This window comes from Aphelocoma coerulescens, chromosome 2 (genome assembly GCF_041296385.1).
Source record: "Aphelocoma coerulescens isolate FSJ_1873_10779 chromosome 2, UR_Acoe_1.0, whole genome shotgun sequence".
Taxonomy (NCBI): Eukaryota; Metazoa; Chordata; class Aves; order Passeriformes; family Corvidae; genus Aphelocoma; species Aphelocoma coerulescens.
Window position 1 is genome coordinate 34,414,153 of NC_091015.1, and position 22,516 is coordinate 34,436,668.

At 38.8% G+C, this 22,516-nt stretch overlaps 2 protein-coding genes across 3 annotated transcripts in view; one reads left to right on the top strand and one right to left on the bottom strand.

Moving 5' to 3' along the window:
• Positions 1 to 392: 392 nt before the first annotated feature.
• LOC138106430 (replication protein A 14 kDa subunit-like) lies at positions 393 to 3,991 on the bottom strand. Its single transcript, XM_069007014.1, has 4 exons — positions 3,839 to 3,991; positions 3,518 to 3,592; positions 1,469 to 1,577; positions 393 to 972 (listed from the first exon to the last, which is right to left on the bottom strand). The coding sequence occupies exons 1-4, from the start codon at positions 3,935 to 3,937 to the stop codon at positions 890 to 892; spliced, it is 366 nt and encodes a 121-aa protein (XP_068863115.1). The 5' UTR covers positions 3,938 to 3,991; the 3' UTR covers positions 393 to 889.
• A 54-nt stretch (positions 3,992 to 4,045) lies between these two features.
• The window catches only part of LOC138106429 (UBAP1-MVB12-associated (UMA)-domain containing protein 1-like), a 78,153-nt gene continuing 59,682 nt past the window's right edge, over positions 4,046 to 22,516 (top strand). Inside the window, exons 1-2 of one of the 2 annotated variants that reach the window (XM_069007013.1) lie at positions 4,046 to 4,067; positions 11,083 to 11,201. In XM_069007013.1, coding sequence (XP_068863114.1) covers positions 11,120 to 11,201 — 82 coding nt within the window. In that variant the 5' untranslated portion in view covers positions 4,046 to 4,067; positions 11,083 to 11,119. The other variant, XM_069007012.1, reaches the window with a different exon arrangement.

The window sequence follows — 22,516 nt, forward strand, 5'->3', positions numbered from 1 at the left end:
AATGAACGTGGCTAAGGCTTATTTAAAATACTTTGAAATACTTTATTAATTCCCAGAGAATATTTCCAAATTTCAATTTTACTTTGATTGTGTTACCTCAAGTGATGCAAACATTTTGCAAAGTGTTGTAAGTAGCCTGGATAGTAACAAAATTTGGGACTGTGTGGCAGTTCCTATGGTTAGTCACCATGACAAGCTGGCTGAATCCTGGTACTGCTGCTTAGACTCCAACCAAGAATGAAGGTTGTGATGAGAAGTCAACTGTGCTTGAAATCCCCAAGCCTAATTAGGCACCTTCCAAGTGTTTAACATCAGTGCAAAGGCAAGAACCTTGTATTCCACTTTGTTAAATTTAACTGTGTCAGGTAAAAGAGAACAGGAATCGCCACATATCACTGAAAATAGCACTCTTAACATTTAATGCTGACATGAACAGTTAAATGTAGTGAATCTTTTTTATTGAAGATACATTTTCAAGATGCAAAATACCTCCCCATTCAACAAATTTGTATCAAAGCAAATTAAATCAAAAATCTTTATATTAAAACCCCACCAAATTTTTTCCATACAAGTTTCCTGTAATGTATCCTAGACCCTCTACCAACTAGAAAAGGATGCTTATAAAATTTCAGTTTCTGACAAGTTTAATCTTGCAGAACACTCCTCATAGATGCAAAAGGGTTAAATATATACAGTGAGTGAGACACTCACAAAGTGTTCTCCTTGCTGAATAAATACATTTGCAAAGAAAATACTCTTCATAGGCAATACTTAGCACATGTAACAGTGTCTCTTCAGTATATTTGTTGAAAATAAATGCAACTGTTACCATGCTGTCAGGCAAGAAACCACAGTACTGTTAGAAGCTCTAAATATATGCTAATAAAAATCAAGTGTTCCTCCCAGTACCAAATGGGAAGTATTCAGGGAATTCATGAATAATTTTTAGTGCTTCATTGTAGAGTTCCAGATCTGAAAAAGGGTAAAGAAAATGGTTATGATGCATAAGCTCAATTCCCCACAAGTCAATGATAACATTTAAGTACAGGTTATTTTAAAGCAGTGTAGCTGAGTGATCCCAGTCTCCCTCAAGCTCCCATTTTCCCAAGGCAGGAACATTCATTGCTTGTTTTCTGGAAGGTTATTTTTAGGCCTGCTAGCTGCACTACCACACAAGTTTCAGGGCAAGGTGAAAACCACGTGGTCGGGAGTGGGAGAACAATCTGGCCACAGCAATGATCTAGACTGGCTCCAGCTTTGAGTCACTCCCTACAGTTTAACTGTAAACCACAGTATTTGGTACAGAACTTTTCTCATGACACTCTTCTTTTCTACACCCCGCTCCTTATCTGGCAGCTTGAAGAAAGACCTTGTCCGTAAGGAAAGGTAATCAGGCTTTCCCTTCTTGTTTACTGAAGATGAGTTCAGAACTCAAAATGAATTTGCCATAATGTATATTCTTACTCACCAAATAAACTTTTATCTTCTCTGAACTGGACATATGATGCACACATGATGGTTGCCTGATTTGTTACTCTTCCCACCACTTCAATAACCCCTGAAATCTCCTCATCCAGCTAGAAAACACATCAAAAATGAAATCACTAACACTAAATTAGCTGCTGCCTTTACTGCACAGCACTTAAGCTAGGAACTCTCCACAACTGATGGTTTGTTCATGACAGATTCTGTTCCATGTCAAACAATACAGTACTACTGAAAAGACCTGTCACCCTCCCCCCTAAAAAAACCACAAAAACTTGATCCACTAAGAGATTTACAGGTTTTGTAATAGCCAAATGTCAGTCAACAGTCAATGCCAAAACAGAAAATATGAAGAAGCATCTGAGGAAAATACCAGTTTATAAGTATATAAAACTCTGTCATTTAATCACTGAACAGAGACTAGTCTAGGACACAGAGAGCAGAACAATTCTGATTTTAAAGCACTGCATTCAAACCTGTGTCAGTTATAGAACTCTGTAAGAGCTAAGGAGGTATCACACACTCCAGAGAGCAGTTCCAATGTTCCACATTCAGGAGGTATATTTGGAAATTATTTCTTAAGTAATCTGTCAGTAAGTGTTCAGAATACAAAGATACTGACAACTAATAAGACTTTGGTTGAACAAAGGAAAAAAAGGCTAAAAATTCTATCTTACTCCAAAATAATATAGCTTGAACATTTTCTTTGTTTTTTAAGATACAAATTTTAACAGTGCAGTACTATTTCGGTAATAGTTCTTCCAATACCTAAGTCTTGTTTTTCACTTTCTAGTAAGTCTTCTGGAATAACTCCCTCCCCATAACTTTGGGGTTGAAAGAGGGAACTACACATGCACAAACAGAGAAATATATTGAAAGGGAAAAATGTTAGAAAGCATTTTGATTAGCAAATCTAGAGGTTTCCCCACTGACATTGGGTGAACTGGAGAGATGAACCTGGCCTCGCTTTTTGCACACACCAGTTTCTCCCAAGGCAGTGGAGCACGGACTGAAGTGCCCAGCACTACAGCTTTGCATTTACGGAATTCAAGCACTTACACTGTTATTATAGAATATTATAGAATCATTGGTCAGATGCTAACATCTGAATTTTTAACAACCCAAGGCAGGAAGCGTTTTCACAAACTCAAGAAAGAGGTATGAGACATTTTGTTGTGGTTTGAAGTCAGCAATCTTCAATTTATAAGACAAAACTCTTCTGTATCAAACTGCATTTTTCATCAACAAGGACAGACTCTTGTCTTGAAAGACTGAGAGAGTACCATATGCAATTATTTCCCATGGAGATGGCAAGGTTTCTCAGCATTTAACAACTCATTCAGGGAAGAGGATGTAAATATACACATGCGCTGAGTCAAGCTAGAGCATTTGTCATCACAATTAAAAAAATTCTTTAATTACAACATTTCTTGGTGGAAAAAACATACTTAGAATCAGAAGAAAACACCAAAATGTTACTCCTTCAGTGGTAGGTGATAACAAAGGAAGCAGTATTTTCGTTCAGCCGTTCTAATTATATCTTACACCCATTGCATTAATTGCTTAGGGTTTTTTTAAGAAAGAATGCTTCAAGCTAACTGGAGTTTACTGAAATGCTATGACAAGTGTTCTAAGAGAATGTAGCAATGTTAACTTAAAAAACTCTTGAAAACACCATATTCTTTTTGATTATAAAAGCAGTAAGAAAATGGGAGGCTGAATTTACAGTAAAACTAATAAACGTAGCAGAATATATTACACTGTGAACAACTAATAGAGTAAGAGAAAATAACCAAAAAGGGATGTGTCTGACAAGGAACGAGTTCTGTCTCTTAACACCAGCTGAAAATTGATAAAGACCAAGGCAGCTCATGGGTAAGAGAACAGGTTAGCTGAAAGATGCAAGAAAGAGAGGCAATGAAATACAGGTGGAAAAACTCAAAACAGGGTAGGCATGCACAGGTCTCAGAAGAGACAAAACCTCCGGAATCCACAAGAGGCGACATCATTTCCAAAGCATTCCGTAACTTACAGGCTCGCTCAGCTCCACAGTCGTATGCTTGCCGAGTCCATCCGAAAGCACGACAAGCTTCCCACTAGGATGAATCTACAAAAGAACACTTAAGTCTACAAAAGACATTAGGCCTGTGCGCTCCAAAGGCACCTGGAAGCGTCACTGAAAAGCTCTGGCCGCCTCAGCCAGTTCTTTCCCGCAAAGCTCCGTCCGCCTCCCGCCCTGCTCCCAGGCCGGCTGGAGCCGCCCAGCTGTCCCAGGGACGGCGCCGGCCTCTCCACACAGAGCGACGGGGCAGCCACATCCCCGCTCCCAGACCCCGCCGAGCGCCCCACGGACCTTCTCGACGCGCCCCACGAAGCAGACGGGCTGCCCGATATACTGCGCCAGCTGCCCCGTGCCGATGCGCGGCCGCGGCACCTCGTGGATGTCGCCCATCGCCGGCACCGCTTCCCGCCTTCCGCGGACCGAGGGAGGGAGGGAGGGAGGGAGGGACGGCGGCCCCGGGTACGGGCGGTCGGGGCGGGACTTCCCCTCCGCCGGAGGCGACCCGGAAGCGGAGGCGGAGGTTGGTGAGAGCGGCAGCGGCGGCAGCGGGCGGGTGGGTGATGGAGGGGCGGCTGACGGAGGGGCGGCTGTCGGTGCTGCCGCGGCGGGGAGGGCGGCGGGGGCCGAGCGCTGGGGTGGCCGGGGGAGCCGGCCGTCAGCTTCCAGCCCTGTCCTGTCCTTTAAATCGCCCCATATTTCCCCTCCCCGGCGTTTTCCCTCTCCCTTCAGATAGTGGCTCCCCTCAGGTGTAATTTGGCAGCGTGCCCTGGCAGCCAAGAGGGCAAAAGGCGTCCTGGGGTGCATCAAGCACCGTGCAAACAGGGGTGATTATCCCGCTGTAGTCAGCGCTGGTGTGGCCTCACCTGGAATATTGCGTAGTTGTGGGCTCTGCAGCTACATCCAAAGCTGAAGCAGTGGTGAAGGGAATGTCCTGTGAGAAACAGCTAAGGACTTCGGGTTTGTCTGGTTTGGAGAGAAGGAGGCTGAGGGTTGTCCGCATCACTCTACGCCTTCCTGAGGAGGGAAAGTGGAGACGGGATGCTGATCTCCTCTGCCTGGTATTCCAGGATATGTGGGAATGATTCAAAGCTGCACCAGAAGAGGTTTAGACTGAACATTAGGAAGCATTTCTTTACTGAGAGGGTGGTCAAACACTGGAACAGGCTTTCTAGAGAGGTGGTCGATGCCCCAAGCCTGTCAGCTTTTGAGAGGCATTTGGACAATGCCCTTAATAATATGCTCTAGCTTCTGAGATCCTCCCTGAAGGGGTCAGGCAGTTGGACCAGATGATCATTGCAGATTCTTTCCAACTGAGCTATTCTGTTCTATTAATTTCCTTTTATTTCATCGTTGAAATTGAGCTGTGCTCAATCCCCAGGTTTAGAACAACTGATGTATGTAAGACGGAGATAGCATCTGGATATAGCACTTGCCATACATCGTGCCTTTTTCCACGTGTTTTCCCAATTGGTCCCTGGCGTGGAGAGGTTCGTTTTGTGGCAAAGGCGACTCACATATCACAGTCTGCGTTTGACATAGTGTTGCCAGCAGGTCGAGGGAGCTGCTACTTCCCCTCTGCTGTGCACTGGTGGGGCACCTGGAGTGCTGGGTACGAGGGCACTTGTGGACACACTGGAGAGAAGCCAAAGAAGGGTCACAACAACAATTAAGAGACTGGACCATATGAGGAAAGACTGAAAGACTGAGAGAGCTGCAACTGTTTAGCCTAGAGAAGAGAAGGCTCAGAGGGCTCTTATTAATATAAATACCTGAAGAAAGGGTGTAAACAGGACGGTCAGGCTCTATTCAGTCGTGCCCAGTGAAAGGAACACAGGAAAAAGGTGCAAACTGAAAACACAGGAGGTTCCTCAGGGAACATCAGGGAACACTTTTGTCACCGTGAGAGTGATCAAGCACTGGTACAGGTTGCCCACAGGGGTTGTGGGGGTCTCCATCCTTGGACATAGTCAAAAGCCATCTGGATATGGTCCTGAACGACCAGGTCTAAGATGGTTCTGCTTAAGTAGGGGGTTGGACTAGGTGGCCTCTGAAGGTCCTTTCTAACTGTAGCCATTCTGTGGTTCTGTGATTTCCTTTTCTTTTCCAGGACTGGTGTTTCAGGAAATATTTGGGAAAATCTGACTCTGCTCTAGCTTAAAAGGGCAGTCACGGAACTGTCCATGTGCTGGCTGTCTCTTCTGACTAGCCACGGGCCAGTTCAGCTTGCTAACCAGTACAAAGTGGTTTTTGTTAGTTGGCTGGGGTAGTGTTCTATGGCAGCAGCCTGTGTCAGCTTTCCAAGGAAAAAGCTACTGCCAGAAGCTGTGCAGAACCAGTATGTGACATGGGAGTGTTCTGGAGTTAAATGTTACATGAGATTTAGCTGGTTGTCATCCCTCAGTGTCACCATGACAGTCACCTTTTCAGTATTTTATTTGCAAGAGAATATCCTCATCTCCATAGCATATCTTCAGAGATTTGAAAGGAGAGATCTCATCAATGTAGCTGTTGGAGCAAGGTGCAGCAGGCTGCTGCACAGTGGCCCTTCTAGGGCTGAGGGGTTTGAAGGGTCAGCGGCTAGAAAAACATGTTGTACAAGTTCTTACAAACGCGTGTCTGTATCACACTTAGCAGCTGTTGAAGGTTTTCATTCAAAAGAAAATTGTTCGAAGGGAAGACAGTAGGCTTCAGCCTATTGAGTATTGTGTCTCATTAACACCTAGCTTTCTCTTTTTGCGTTTTCTGTCTTCAGGGTTTTGAATGTTTACATCAGTTTAAGTGCTGTTATTTCATTCCTGGCTTTGTTTTTGTCACCTGTGCTTTTATTGTCTGACTTGGTTGTGGCTGGTGTTTTATGATTCAGCCTCCTCAAGTGTTTTTGTACTATGGTAATTTGGGTTGTATAGTTCTTGTATTTCTGCTTTCCTTAAATTTTATAAAAACGTTAAAAATAAATACTAACATTTCATGTAATACAGAAAAAAATCTTTGTTAATGTTTCATTATACATGTATCCATTTCTTTAAAATTTGGGTTTCTTGTGATACTTTCCATTTTTCTGTTTTCAAGAAATATGAACTAAAAAAACATGACTAATGTTAATGCCAGAGAAAAGAAATTATATGTCTTTTTTTCTTCTTCACATAGTAACTTAAACTAGGCCAAAAGCTTTTCAGCTGTTCTTTTGGTGTCACAGAGAAATATTTTCAACATGCATATTCTTGACTCTTAAATTGGTTGTTTTCATGATAAGAAGGATTGTACAGGGCTGTAAACATCTTGCTCTTTTTCTGATTGCTGCTTTATTGGTGAATCACAGCAGATGGTAATATGGAAGTGAGGATTGCTCCGATGCTCTCTGTTTTTTTCTTCCATAGATTATATATCTTAAACTGCTAGATATGAAATATTCTTGTTCTTTCTTTAAGGTCAGTTTTGTGTCTTCTTCTGTCCCTATTTCATCATTTATGTAATTATTGGCAGTGCCACTTGCAGTTCTGCTTTGCTGTATTACTGGGCATTGTCTCTTTATCCTAGTCTGCATCTTGGTGTTTTTAATATTAAATTATGATTCTCCTCCAGTATTGCTAACATTCAGGAAAGGCTGAAAAGTAATGGTAAATATACCAAAATCCTTGTTGCATAGAAAAATTTTATTGGATTTAACATATTGGTTTGGCTCAAAGGTCACCCATAGTTCTTGTCAAAGGAGACTGACAAAATGCAGGAGGAATAAATTAACCCCTTTGTGCAGCTCTGTAACTCATCTTTTCCAGTGCCACGTATGTTCTCAGAGCCTCACAGAAAGACAAAATATTTTTTGCAGCCTCACAGAATTGCTGTAGCTCAGAGCTTATTATTTGCTAATGACTGAAGCCGTGCCAGAAGCATTATTCTTAACTATCAGTGATTGTGTTCACTTTTTTTTTTTTGAGAGAGAAACATGAGGAGGAAGGGAATTGCATATTCCTACCAAGGGAGATTTTTATCTTTAGGCAGTGAATTCAATTTCAGGTCTCCTATGGAAATAAAATTAATCCCATCTGGAAGGGAAAAGTGCTGTGCTGTATAGGAGCAATGACTGCAGGAATGTGGTACTGTCTCTGAATGGTGGGTGCATTTTCTGTGATTTTGTGCTGACAGCGTTAAAAAAAAACCCAACTAAGTGCTTTTTTTCTCAAATCTGTGTGACCATCCGTCCAGGTCCCCAAACTTCAGATTTAATTTTTACTCTGAAATGAAGCTTGTATGAAGCTGGTTGTTCTGAGCTTTCGTTACCTGAAACCTTGTCTTATCTACAAGTAGTAAAACTGCAGCCTGATTCTGCAAGTGCTTAAACTGTGTCCTTATCTTCAAGAGCACGAGTGTTTCCATTCAGCTCTGTTTCTTTGTTGGATAGGGGCTTTGTTCTGTTTTTAACATGTGATTCAAGAAATTTAGTGGTTGCATTTCCCGTTGCTGGGGAGATTTATGGTTACTTTTGAAGTAGCACAGTTGATAAGATTCTTAAAAGAGCAAATATCACAAATGCCCCTGCATTGCCTGTGTACAGTCTTTCCCTTACCTATGCTGTACTGTATGTAGCTCTCATTTTTGTTTCTGTGCCCCCTCTCTGTTTTTTAGTCATTCTTTTTTTTTTCAGTTTATACTTAATGATGTATTCAACAAAGCTACCGAAATGCTAAAAGTGGTGGTTGGTAAACTCTTTCTTCCACATACCTTTCAGAGTCGAGATCTACAAGCACAACTTTTGTTTGTAAGAGGTTCTTAGAGAAGGAAACAGCCTCACTAAACATGTTGATCTTTTTAATATGTGGTTTTTATACCGCCTCCCCACATTCACAGTCACAAAATACAGCATGTACTATTTTCTTAGTGCTGGACTGGTGATTTTGACTGGTGATTTTGATAAGGACTTGAGGCCTGAGCTTAGGATGTACTTTTGTTAATTTTGTTTGGTTTTCTGCTTCAAGCAAACCTATATGTGGGTTTTGATTTTGATTTGGTTTGGTTTTGGCTTTTTGTTTTGTTTTCTGTTAGAGAAATGCTGCTGGCAGTGGAATTAAGCTGCTTCAGAAACTGAAAATTCCAAAATAAAGATCAACACTTACGTATGTAGATAAGATGAATTCTGTGGGTTTTAGAAAAAATTGGGATACTGTCAACGAAAGTAAAAAAATCTAGTATGTGAAAGTGCTTGTAACATTAATTTGGCTAGATCAAATTGTCCTGATTGCTAATTTACTCTGAATTTAAATGCCTATTGTCTTTTAAGCAGTGAAGTTTAGGTATGTTAAGTAGGCAGGATTTTAAAGACTAGAAGTGCATGGTTCCCTATACAAGTCTTTTGTGCCATGTATGTACTGATTAAGATGCTTTTCTTTGTGCAAGAAGAGAAGGGGGACATTATGTGATAGAGCTGAAAACTGTACAATAACACAGATCTCAAAAGAGAAAAAAAGTGTGATTGGAGCAACTGCAGCTCTGGCACCTCAAGTGACTGACTGGAATCTGAGCCTTTACCAAAGCTATCTGTAAGATTTTGCACATCAAGTTGATTTTGCTTCTTGTTGTTGCACACTTAGGATGAAGGTAAAATTGCATTTTAAACTGTTCCACAACTGCCTCTCCTTCATACATCATTGGAGCAGAAACCTGACTCTTGAGCATTACAGCACAGGTTTTTACCACTTGAGCTATGGGACTGACAACCCTAATTGGTAGCAGGAGAAGACTTATTCCCTGAGGGCTGAAAAAGGAATATGCTGCTGGCGCCATGTGTTGAGCCTGGGTGTGGGGGAAGGTAAGGAATAAATGAGATAATTAGGAGTTTCTACTGTGTAATCTCCATGGAACTGGAAATATCAGTATTTCTCTTGCTAAGGTAGGAAAACAAGCAAAAAGGAATAAAGTGCAGTTAAATAACATTTTTTTAAAATTACTGTATTCCTGGGATTGGATCACAGAATGGTTTGTTCTGTTCTCATGTACATTAGTGGAGTTTATTTGGTGGCTAGAAGTTGCACTGTGGCAGCATAAGCAAGCAGTAGCTGGCCAGGCTGTGGGTATTCAGTCTTCAAGTCTCAGGTATCAGGCCACAGTTTGAATAGTTGCTGCTTTTGCCACGATCTATTTATACATGAAAGCCAGTGCTTACACTTCATACAGGACTTTCTGGAGTGTGTGATCACTTGTGACAGCAGAATTTTAGGCAGTTTATATGAATAGTCAGTACTGAGTTGCCACAGATCCCTGGCCAGGGCAAAAAAAAAGTCTTGTTTATGAATATTTGGGTGGGGAGTGAAGAATTCCAGCAAACAGTTAATCCAGGATTTTTATCTTTCTTCTTCTTTTTTTTGTTTTTTTTTTTTTTTTTTTTTTTTTAATCTGCACATTTCACAGTAGCACTCTTCACTCTTTCCCACATTCTAAAAATTCTTCTTTGTTAAATTTAGTGTGAAATAATGTTACTGAAAATTGACACTGTATAGCTCTTTAATTCTTTACCCTGGAGTCCTTTCCTCTGTTGGAGGTGTATATTAGATGTTGCTATTGGTTTGTCAGTCTCTTCTCCTTAACATGCTGCTGTCTGCAAAATAGATCAGGATTCTGCTCCTCAAACTGTTTCAAAGTTGAAACGACATTATTCCACTTTCCCCAATTTTATATGGGTATTTTAATAGATAAGATCTTCACATGCCTTTATTTAAACCTTCTTTGTGTCCAGCACGTAATGTGTTTCAGCCAGACCCCAGGCTGCTCCACAGGATGGTGTTGTCCAGGGGTCCAAGTTCAGCCTTCGAGGGACCCTCATGGGTCTCTTCATGGGCTTTTAGTATGACTTTGTCCTATTTAAGCTACTCAGAATTGCTTCTATGTAATCTTCCAGCCCTGAGAGAGAGGATACTGAGCATTTTCTTTTGCAGTCCATGTTTTTATCCCAGTTGTTTCCTTGTTTTGTTCTAGCAATGGAGTTCTTAGCTGCCTTGGAAGATTCCTTTGATGAATTATTGTGGCAAAAAAAATTGCTACGAATGATTTTACTGCTGTTTCTTTTAAGGAAATCAGTGTTAACTGTTAATTAAATGTACTCAACTGTTAGGCTGTCTTTAAGATTGCAAACTGGGAAACTGAAAATAGTTACTGCTATCTCTGAAGAGAAAGTTTGTCTAATAACAATACAGAGTAGCAGAAAAATATGGAAACATGCTGGATAAATGCTGAAAGAGGTTTTCTCCTTTAATTTTCATTTAGAGGAGTTGAAGGTTTGGGGTTTTTTTTAATGATTCCACTCCATTCATAACTTTGTATAAAAACCCTTTTGTACTTCACTTTCCTCTTGCCTGTTGAAGTAAATTGCTACATCAACAAGGTAATCTGTCTGACACAGAAATGCCTGATATTTCAAATTGGGTAATAAAGATTAGCTGTAGTATTAGGTATGTGGCCTTACTACATACCTATGGTCTGTTATGTGAATTTATTGTAAGTTCTGTTACCATCTATTTATTTGACATGTTTTGTCTTCATTTTAGATAACACCTTAGAAGACAAAAAGAACCCCAGGAGACTATGTTCAGCTTCTTCCGAAAAAGTCAAGATTCAAAGAAGGTTACAGTGCCAGAGAGAGAAGCAGATGGATTTGTTATTGTGGGTAGGTGGTACTTCTGTATAAAGTGATTCTTTCATCTTTGAAATTTTGATCTTGAAGTTTCTTTGAGATGCTTAGACTAAATGAAATGTTAAGAAAAGCCATGATAAGAATTGTTCAGTATTCTTACTTTTCCTGATGAAGTTAATTTTTCTAGTCTGCTCATTTGGAGTAAATAGCTGAAGTTTTATTTACATAGGTCCGAACTCATATTCAGGAGCACTGAAAATGTAGTTTCTTGTTTCCCTTTCATGCTCTGAGTGGGGAGAAGTTACATCCTTACAAAACAAGAAAGGTCAAAGTTTAGGCTTCTAGCTTTATGATTAGAGTTGTGGGAAGTGAATATCTTTCTGCAGTTGTTAAAGGATTGGCTTTTATTCAGGCTCCTTCCTTTTCATTTTACCCCTAGACTTTTTATATTAGAAGCCAGGAAGTGCCTATGCATTTCTGGTCATGGTGAATATAAATGCTGTCTCAGAATTTGACTCTTAGTTCGATAAAAATTAAGCAGTTTAGGGTTTTCAGTGTCTTCTTGGTATTCAAAAACTAATCTGAAGTATACACTCCTGTGAATTGGCTAAATTTTGAGCTTTGATCAAGCTCTTTCAAAGTTTTGCAGGTTGGCTTAAGTGTGCAGAAGAGAAAAAAAGTATTGCTGTTATGCTGAAACTGATCCTTTTCTTTTTTCTCTTTTGACAATTTGTTTTCCTCCTTGTGAATCTGTCATCATCGACATTCAGCTTCTGCTGCTCTGTTTTACTGACTCGTTCTTATCAGGAATCTTACAGTGTTTTTCTGTTTAAGCATTACTTCTTGAGCATTTTCAAGTCACAAAAGCCTCTAGATTATTGAAGTCTAACAGTACGAGAGACTATTGGAGCCCTTTCTGAGGAGAAGTTAGATTTGGGAAAAGTTCTCCATTAAAACAAATCTGTTTCACATCTGTGACTGCGTTGTCATGCTCAATGTCTGGCTTCCACTAGATTTTGTTCACCTGCACCAGTTCTGATGGCTACATCAAGTTATTCCATCATTTGCATTGTGGAAGGGTCAAAGGAGACACATCATCATCCCCAAAAAGTCTGGAGACCATTTAGCATTTCAGTTTCTGTAACAGGCAGAATTCTGCACCCAAATGTTGCTATGTCCCACAGTTGCTGGTCCTGATTCTGCATTCAATTTAGCTTCATTCCTTTTTCCTGAAATGCTGTCAGTGACTATTTAAACTTTGTTCACATAAATTCACCTAAAATTAATCTGTTAAATATCATCTTAAGAACGATCAATTTTGTTTGAGTCTTTTTTTTAAATTTATTATTATTTTTTTTCCTCAGGCAGAAGTTAATTTAGCAGTCTGCAATGAAATGGACTGTACTAGGCAGAAGAGCTGCCATCAGCCTTATCAGTGGAGCATATCACTGTCTTGCAAGACAAATGTAGTTGCAGAATTATGGGTCAGGACTTAAGTAGATACTTATCTGGAAGGGGTGTTCTTGTCTAGGAATAGTGTCAGTGGAAAAAAAAAAACCCAAACCACATCACTTACCCACTCTGTTACTCATATGGAGTGTTCTGAAGCTTTTCTAAACTGGTGTAAAGTATTCTGGAAATCCAATAGTAAATACCTTTAACATATCTCAGTAGTAGATTTCTAGGACCATTAGTGTGAACACTATTGTAGGCAGTGAACACTCTTGGAGGGAGTGAGAATTTAATTTCTTGTGATTTAAGTTGGTTCTTAAACCCAGTTTTTCATTCAGAGCATGTAAGAACAAAAAGCCTAGTTCACCAATATCCTGTGGACATGGGAGGAATCTTTCTGTATCAGCTGGTATTTGAAAGAGAGAAGAAAATTGAACACGTTTCTGATAAAGCTCCATCACAGCTATTGCCCTTTCAAATCCTAAGGATAAATTTTTTTTCTTTTTTTTTCATAAATTCTCCAAGTTCTGTTATAAATTGCTATATTTAAAAACTACCTTTCCTTGTAAAGTATCAATGCATTTGGGAATTCAATGTCTGACTAGAAAGGTGACTCCTAAAAACAGCAGAATCAACAAAACCAACTTTGCAACCTGGTAGCTGGAAGAAATTTTCTATTTTAGCTTTTGGGGCAAATATTGCATGTGTAGGAGTCAAGAAAAAATAATTTGTATTTCCCTCTATATAAAATAAATACAAAATATAATTTCCTACCAGAGACTAAAGCATTTTTATGTCTACCTACCAGTTCACTTATTTTCTGGATACTGGTCATTTCATCTCTTCCTGAGGCTGTAAAAGTGGTGCTTGTTCTATAAGAAGCAGAACTATTACTCTGAAAAGGGAGAAGAGGCTTATGAAATAGGCATAACACATGCAGTTGGTTTTGATGAGTGAATCAAATGCAGAAATATGGAAAAACGTTTCAGAGGTTTTCCTGATCTTCACAAATGCTGAAAGCCACATCACATTCTGAAAGCCAGAATTAAGAAAACAAGTAATTTTCACTAAGCTTGGGAATCTCAGAGAGCAGTAGTACTTAAGGAATTTCTCATGTTTCGTGGCTTATGGAAAATAAATTCCAACCTACTATTCATTCCTACTGTTGCTAGCCATAGAGAAAAATACAGGTTTAATGTGGTTTGGCACACAGCTAAAAATCTCCCATCAATCTCAAACATCCAAGTGTAGTCCTAATCTCAGTCTAAGATCAGGAATTGAAAATCTGAGATTAGATAGAAGCAATTCTGAGTAGCTTAAATAGGACAAAGTCATACTAAAAGCCCATGAAGAGACCCATGAGGGTCCCTCGAAGGCTGAAGGAATTGAAAATCTTACGAGCAAATTTTGGATTAACACTTATTTGTTAATATTTCGCACTGTTGGAGCAAGCATGATTTTTGCCTATTAAGTTTCTTCTCAATAGAAAATAGTCCTAGACATAAGAAATTAAATGTTTTGAAATCTTTTCTAAATAAATAGAAGGATCTGTGGTATTTAAGTGAGTCTTGGATTTGTTCAGTTAACCAATGTCCCTTCTGTTTCAATGATGATGTCTGAAGAGAAGAAACTCTACAGAGCAAATGTTTTTGGGCATGCACCAGCATCTAAAACGTCACAGGAAAGGAGGTGGGAACTACTGTTTTTCATCCTGTGAGATGAAATACAGCATAAGGCAATTATTTCTTCCTTATTAAAAATGTAGAAGAGAACTGGTACTAATATCAGTTGAAAGGTAGAAAATTTGGGAACTTTTTGTGAGAAGTAGGACATTGTTGAATTCATCATTACAACCTACTATGGCAAAGTGAGGAACATAATGGGCTGCAAAAAGAATATGCAAGGAGTTTGACAAATTACAGTGGATGATAGCAGACATTATTATCTTAAAATTTTGGTGGTCAGGTATGACTTACTCTTTAAAAAAGTTTAATCTCAGCAATGCATTTGAACTTTGGCTTTATTTTAAATGAGGTACTTTAACCTCCCTCTGATGTATTCAGTACCTATATTGTTGAGTTAAATCAGTATTATAATTCCTTCCTACAGGACCATCCTTATCTGTAGACAGGAGTATCCTCACTCATCAGTGAAACTGTGAAAAGTATGATTTACATCCAGATGAACAGTTACCTTTGTTAACTGCATTTATACTGCAGAAGAACATCCTTAACAAATGGGAAGTCTTCTGTACTGAAGATACAAAAAAGTAAAATAATCAACCCAAGTCAGCCTTTAGTTCTGGAAATCTGGACTGTTTTTCCAGGGAACAATTTTACATAAACTTGTTCCTCTTCAAATTGCAGTTTCTGTTTTGCCACAAATTTACTCTTCATGCAGATAGTTTTTGGGGTACTTTGGATAAAGTGCTTATTTGAATTAAGGAACACCCCCACTGTTGCCCAACATGTAAAAAGGCCTTACACTGGGATCCTTACTGTTTCCATTTTGATCTACATATATTTTTAAGGACTCCTTAAATGTTTGCCTCTGAGAGAAATGTATATATGTATAAATTTTCTGGAGTGAATCTGTTATGAAAGGGAAATTTAATATACTGATACTCCTGAAACAAAGGACTACCCCCATACTAGTTCATTACTGCAAATCAAATACTCTTCTGCTTTCTTCCCTCTGCATACACAGCTCAAAGATTAAATGCATCAAGAGATTTGTAGAATCTTAGTGTTATTGCTGCTGTTTGTTTTCTAGGAGTTAGTAGTAATGTGTAGTAAGTCCCTGAAAGTCTCTACATTGCTTTTTCATTAATATTTAAGGAGCTTTTAGTGGTGCTAGTAAGGAAGCTTGGGCTGCTGTAGTGTTTCAAAATATACTATTACATTAAAGAAACGTACAAGGCATTGTGCCAGTTGGAAAAAAAGCGGTGTCTCAATGTCCTTTCATTTTCTGCATCAATGGGCTTACATTACCTATTTTTTTAATATAACAGGAAGTGCTTGTGTAGTTATTTCCAACCTTGTAGTTTTCGAATAACCAATCTACTGGTTTTTTATGGGTTTCGAGGTTAAAATATTTAATACTAACTTTATAATAATCTGAGATTTGGGGATATATTTTAATATTTTTTATCTAAAGAATATTTTATACGTATTAGCCTGTGCGACTGTAAGTGAACACTTCTGATGCGCACTTATAAGTTACAGTATTTAAAGTGACCCATTTCCTGAAATGCTTCTTTATGGTTTTTATACTTAAAAACCACAGTAGCTCATCTGGGCATTGAATTTTGCAGCCAGAGTTGATTGAAAAGGGAGGAAGAGGAATTCAGAAGAAACAGTCCTCTCCTGTTACCGATCCTTAGTTGCATAAGGAGGTAATGTCTCCACTTCATTCAGTGATGCAGTCAAACTAATTCTCTCTGGGACTAATTTTGCACAAAAACAACCTGCCGTTTTCAGTGGTGCCGCTAGATGGGGATTTCCGTCGGATTCAGGGCTCGGAGGGCTTTGCTCTCCCCCTTTCACACACAAAAGTGCAGTAGTAGTAATTATCAGTGCACCATTTGATTAGACTGTAGGTTTTCAAGAGATTTATAAAAAGCTTTTTAAAGCCTAATATCAAATCTATAATGACATTCCAACCTAATAAAAACAATGAAGCTTGAAATGTTGACAGCATGTATCTAGATGTTGGCTTGTAATTCGTTCCAAACAGATCTGTTGAGGCCCATGTGGGACCTAAATAACACAAAGAAGTAAATTTGCATATTTTACAGCAGGGGGAAAAAACAGAATGCAAAAACATGAATAATTAGGAGCACAAGCTTCATGCTATATTAATACTGTTGAAAAGCATGTGTTGATTGTATTCTGAAAGCCAGTAGTGATTTGGTTGAGTGAACTCAGTCAGCATCTCTTATGCAGATTAAAGGATCTGGGTTACAGAACAACTGAAATTCATTGTTTTGCTGTATAAGGAGTTATATTTCTTAAAGGAAATGCATTTTTTTTTCTCTTGGATTCTATACAGCAAAAGGAATCTTTCTTTTTAATGCCTCATCAAAATATGTTTTTGTTGACAAATGACTGTGCATTTCTTCATTTACTTGTACACCTTTAGATATTAAAAACAGTTCTCTCAGCCACAAATCAGATGTTAGCATATTTAACATTTTAGTATACATGACCTACTTACTTTTCATTCCACATAATTTCTCTTCCTTTTGCTTTCTAGGGCTTGAGCCTGTGGAACATATTCATGATGTTTTCATGCTATGAATTTGATTATTTTTAAATTTGAAGAAAATGCCCTTCTCAAAACATTAGCATACAGGCCAGTTTTGAATCTGAATATCATGAATGGTTGTGTTGGCTTTTGTTGATTGCAACATAAGATGTATAGCATACTTTTTATGAAAGAAAAGGTTATTTATTTTAAAATGGTAAATAGTATTTAAAGGGATTCACTGTTTGCTTTGGCTGAATATTATCTTGGTCCCTTAACTCACAACTATCTCAAAAAGTTACCTGGTTTTGACCATGGACTCAAGGGAGGAAAAAAGAAAGAAGATGAAGACTTCTTGTTTAACTTGTTTTAATGCTGGCTAGAAAGAATTATGTGCTGCTGTATCAGACAGCTTTATTTTGGGGCTTTAAGAGACAAAAATGCACAGAACCAAACACTGTCAATCTGTCTATTAAGCACATCTTCTTAATTTGCATAACCAAAGGAAGAAAATGGTAAAATGTAGCAGTCTTTTTAGAAGTTGATGTAATTGTAAGAGGTTAAAGAGGCATCTGGCAAAGGGTTGTTTTGAGGTCACACATGCATCTGGCAGTTTGCTGCCAGCCCTCTAAGAAAATATTGGTTGGAGTTGCACTCCTGTTTTTCATATTAACTGCCTTCAGACTTGATGTATAATAGTCACTTTCTACAATCCAGGTCTCCAAAGGGCTCCTCAGGGGTTTGGTCCTACTGATTTTAAATTTTGCAAATACTGATGGAAGTAGAATATGCTTAAGTAAAAGAATCCTTTTTTTGCTAGAAATTTTTTCTCAGAAAAGATGAAGACATTTTTTGGACATGACTGGTCTACAAGGAGGTGTTTACATAGTTGAGATTGTATTCTTTAACCTTTCTTATATTATAGTAGGGTGATCACTTTTGACACCTGGGTTCTGACAATTTTGCTCCTATACATAAGAAGTTCACTCTCTAGTAGCAGTGCCATTGTCTATTGGCCTATATAGCATTCTTAAAGCAATTTGAAGTTGAAATATAAGAAAGGAAAATACCTATTGCTTATTGAGCAGCAATACAGAGTAAAACCAGAGTAAATACAGAGTAAAAACTGTAAAAGATAGTATAAAAGCATCGATTTTCAAATGCTGGTTGTAAACTTTGTTTCCCAGAATACGCTGGTCATTAAATCAGTTTTAGAATTAAAAGTTGATTTGCTTTATGATGCAAAGAAAATAGTTCAGGATATGAGAACATATTTTTAGGCCAAGTCTGATTTACCTATATACAGTGGACTTACAGCTAGAGCTAACTGAAAAACAGGAGGTGAAAAATGTGTTGCAGGAGCACGAGTTGCTGTTCTGGCAAGTGATAAATTCAGGTTGAAGTCCCTCTTTCAGCAATTTACAGCACAGTTAGATGATCATTCCTTGCAAAGAGAGCCCTAGTTGTTAGCTCATGCAATCCCTGCCTGTCTGGTTGGAGTCATTAAGACTTCTACAGATGTTAATCAGTGTTAATTTTCTCGGGAGGAAATGTTTTGTTGAACTGATTTTACACACACCCCTCCCTATCTCTGACAAATAAATGTTTTTGTACTTTTTCTTTCAGTGGAAGAAGAAAAATTACTTTTCCAAAGATACAGTGTCTTGTTTATTTTTAATTAGATATTATAAAGAAACTCAAGAAGGTTATGTTCTGTGTTTTACAAGTGCTTCAAATCAGTCATGTCATAGGCCTCAATGTGAAATAGTACCATAAGTGTAAGGCTTTTACTTATAAAATGAAAGTTGGCTTGTCACTTTGTGCATAAAGATGTGTTCTTCTTTAGCTGCTCCTTCTTGGTATACTAGCTGAGTACCTTTCAGTCAGGCCAAATAAATTAAAGGATATAGGGGATTTATCCATTCAGTTGTTCTGCATTTCAGTGCTATTTTGTCTGGTTTTGCCACAACATGTCTTTGAAGGTTGCCAAAGATATAACGTGCTTTCTGATCTCTGCTCACAGAGCTGAATGATCTTCAGCTTTTACATAGTGCTTTTCTCCAGAAATGAGGGTTGTGTGGACAACAATGAAATTTACTCTCTTCCTTCAGTCAAAAAGAAGCATTCGCTTACAGCATTGACCATGGCTTGCCAGGAAAATTATGCAGTAATCTTTATTTTCTGACATGATCATTTAACTTTGTGCTTTTTATATCTTTTAGGAAATTTCCACTAATTTTAGTAAATTAGTGCTATTTCCATTGTCATGGGGATATCCTACATAACAGTAAAAAATAAAGAAGAATACAAATACCCCCTAGAATAGTGGGCTGCTTCATTTGTGCAGTTTGTTTATGTGTTAGCACACACCTTGCTGGTAGTAGTTACCCATCTACATTACAGGATATAATCCCAGTCTTAATTCTGTATATTGTTTCCTCGATTTACACATGGTCATTTGCTACAAAAACTGTGTATAGGGCAAAAATTATAATGGACAGAAAATCATTCAAAAGCTTAAGTTGGTTTAACTCAGAATATTGGTACAGAGTGTTTCTCTCTCTTTCCTCTTCCCAGCAATTGAAATAAATGTGGGACTTCAAATTCATTCAGCAGATGTATACAGTCTCTTCATTTCCTTCTTGTTTTTGTCAGGGTGTCTAGGTGAAGTTAGAGGAATATGGATTAAGTGGATATGGATTTGGTATTTTGTCTGTAAGAATACAAGTACAAACTCTAGGGAGATCTCTCACAAGTGGAAGTATTGAGTTGTCAGTGGTGAGGCTCATTTGTTTTGGTGGTTTGGTTCCTTGTGGGTTTTTTTGTGGTTTTTGTTTGTTTTTCTCTTTCAATTACCCCCAGATTAAAGATGAGGGGTTTGAGCCTGTAACTGCCATGTGCAGTATACAATTTTTTTCAGTTAAATCGGGCAAGCTTCCTTAAAATGATCCAAAGTCACAGACCTTTCCTGGAACAAAACAAAGCAAACCAAAAAAAGATTCTTGCTGTCATTCTAAATCTTTTTTTGCTGAGATCTGTCTGGACCAGCAGTATACTGCAATTGTTCAGAATTTAAGCTCATAGTTTTTCTACTCCCAGGTGAATAAGGGAGAGCAACAATTTAAAACCCATGAGATTATTTTTTTTCCTTATTTCAGTTGGTATGAAACTTCAGGGTTTTTTTTGAGAGGGATGGAGTGAAACTTAATGGCTATTTCTTTTCCATTTTATTTTTCAATGGGAACTTGCCTACATGATTTCTTCTGAATTATTTCATCCCTAGGTCTTGCAGAAGGGCAGGACTATTTGATTTGCAAAAACATTAGAAAAGCTATTGTAGCAGAAAGCAGTCAATATTATCTTTAAAAGATGGATATTAAATACACATACCAGTGCACCCTTCATTAGGAGGCAGACTTGTGGAGAGGATATTTTTTGGTTAAAACTGTTTTCTTTTACTAATCCACAAGTTATGTCAACGCTCTTATAAAAAGATGCACAAAGAGCTTTCATTAGATCTAAATACTGACTCCAGTTGAATATAAACTTCACTTGGATGTACCAACTCTTACAAAAATTTACTTCTACTTTCCACTGAGCACCCCAAAGGTGAAACCCAGTAAAGAACAAGTAGTAGTTTTCAACTCATGTATTGTGTTTTTAAAAAATAAGAAAGAGTGAACCAAGAAGTAGAATTAAGCATCTCTGAAATTTAGTTTACAAAATCTGTTTAGAGCACATTTGCCTAAAATGACCTACTGGAAAAAAACAGAGACCATCAATAAGCTTGAATTCTTGGTATGCTCTGGAGCTGAAGTGTCTGAATCAAAGCACCATACCTCAAGCACATCTGTCCACTTGATTCAAAACCAAAACCTGAAGTTACAGCATGTTCCTCTTGAAATATGTTTGGTGTATATTTGTGCTTATTCAAGCATTCATCTGAGAAGTAGGAGACCTCAACTCCAGTTCTGCACAGGCTTAGTGCTGTCAGATGCACACCTTCCAGCATCGAAGTCTAAAAGTCCAGTAAAAGGACTGCCAGTGTTTATACTGGCTGCACAGTGGTTCTACTTCAAAAATGCAAGACATAGGAGCTTCTCTGATACTGCATGAGTCATTGAACTTCAGTGGCCCGTGAGTAAGAAAATGGGAATACTGATCTCTGCTCCCTAGCCCATGTGCGTGGTGGCTTTTATTTCTTAAAATGAAATGACTAAAGCTTTTAAAAAACAAAACAGCACAAAGAGACAGAATACGTTGCCAACTTCTAGGCATCAGGCTCAGACTTGTTCTGATTTGTTTTACCTCTGTCCCAGGCAACCTTTCCTTTTTGGGTGAACCAGCTCCAGCTTCAAAAGGAAGGGGAGAAAGGTTCCCAAGGAAATTAAAGTGTAGCTGACTGAGAGAGGTCCCTGTGGGACCCAGGAGACTGAATATCGTCAGACTACAGGGACCAGATCTCAGATCCATTGTTTCTTGAGTGGGCTGGCTTAGAGGGTGACAGTAAAAGCAGGATCTGCTCCACTTTTCCCTGGAAATTAAAGCAAGGGGAATGTGCCCATTATGCCTGAAACATGCAGTGGGAGATGTGAGGGGAGACATGAGTTAAGCTGCTTCCTGATCAGATGCAGGACACTGGTGCAGAAGTGACAGCTAATGAATTTAGATTCCTAATGCATTTTGTGGCTTCTAAGACAGCTGCTTTCTTAGATTATTGTTTCAAATATGCCTTTGTAGGCCTCCTAACCATTCTAATCTTGTTGATAGCAAAATATGCGTACTGTGTGAAGAAAATGAGCTGTGCTTTGTTATAATACGCTTTTCATTTAAAGTAACATAAGCAGCAGTCAAATTCTATACTTGCAAGTCTTTGCTATTGCACTGAAGTACCTTTTCAGGAATATTAAGAAACGTTTAAAACAAAGAAGGAAGCTAATAATTGAGCATCATACTTTTGAGTGATATTCAGCTTGTCACAGCCCTGAATGCATTCATTAGCTGTCAAAATTTGATTTTAAAAAGCCCTACTTTGTTGCAGGACAGTGTTTTGCAGGCACAGCTGTTTGGCGGAAGAGGGTGCATTTTGTTTGTGCATATTCCTTCTGCCGGTGTTGTGATCCAGTGGGCACGGGCTCCTGGCCCTCCCAGGGGGCTGACAGTGCTGGTTGGTAAAAGAAATGGGATCTTGTTCTGTGTAAAATAATAGTATCACAGCATATGCTGAGTTGCAAAAGAGCCACAAAGATCAAGTCCAACTCCTGGTCCTGCACAGTCACACCGTGTGTTTGGGAGCATTGTCCAAACACTTCTTGAACTCTGTAAGCCTTGGTGCTGTGACCACTTCCCTGGGGAGCCTGTTCCAGTGCCCAAACACCCTCTGGGTGAAGAACTTTTGTCTGATATCCAATCTAAACCACCCCGACACAACTTCAGGCCATTCCCTCAGGTTCTGTCACTGGTCACCACAGAGAAGAGGTCAGAATCTGCCCCTTCTTTTCCCCTCATGAGGAAGTTGTAACTTCAGTGAGGTCTCTTCTCGGTCTCCTCCAGGCTGAACAGACCAAGTGACCTTGGCCACTGCTCATACGGCTTCCCCGCAAGGCTCCTTACAATCTTTGTTGCCCTCTTTTGGACACTCTCTAACAGTT

What these genes read in the sequence shown, in the direction of transcription:
- LOC138106430 (XM_069007014.1), bottom strand. Translation starts at nt 3,937, where the DNA reads ATGGGCGACATCCACGAGGTGCCGCGGCCGCGCATCGGCACGGGGCAG. An exon ending in TCGTGGGGCGCGTCGAGAAG is followed by an intron (nt 3,593 to 3,838) that starts GTCCGTGGGGCG and finishes GTTCTTTTGTAG; the next exon opens with ATTCATCCTAGTGGGAAGCT. An exon ending in CTGTGGAGCTGAGCGAGCCT is followed by an intron (nt 1,578 to 3,517) that starts GTAAGTTACGGA and finishes TGTGTTTTCTAG; the next exon opens with CTGGATGAGGAGATTTCAGG.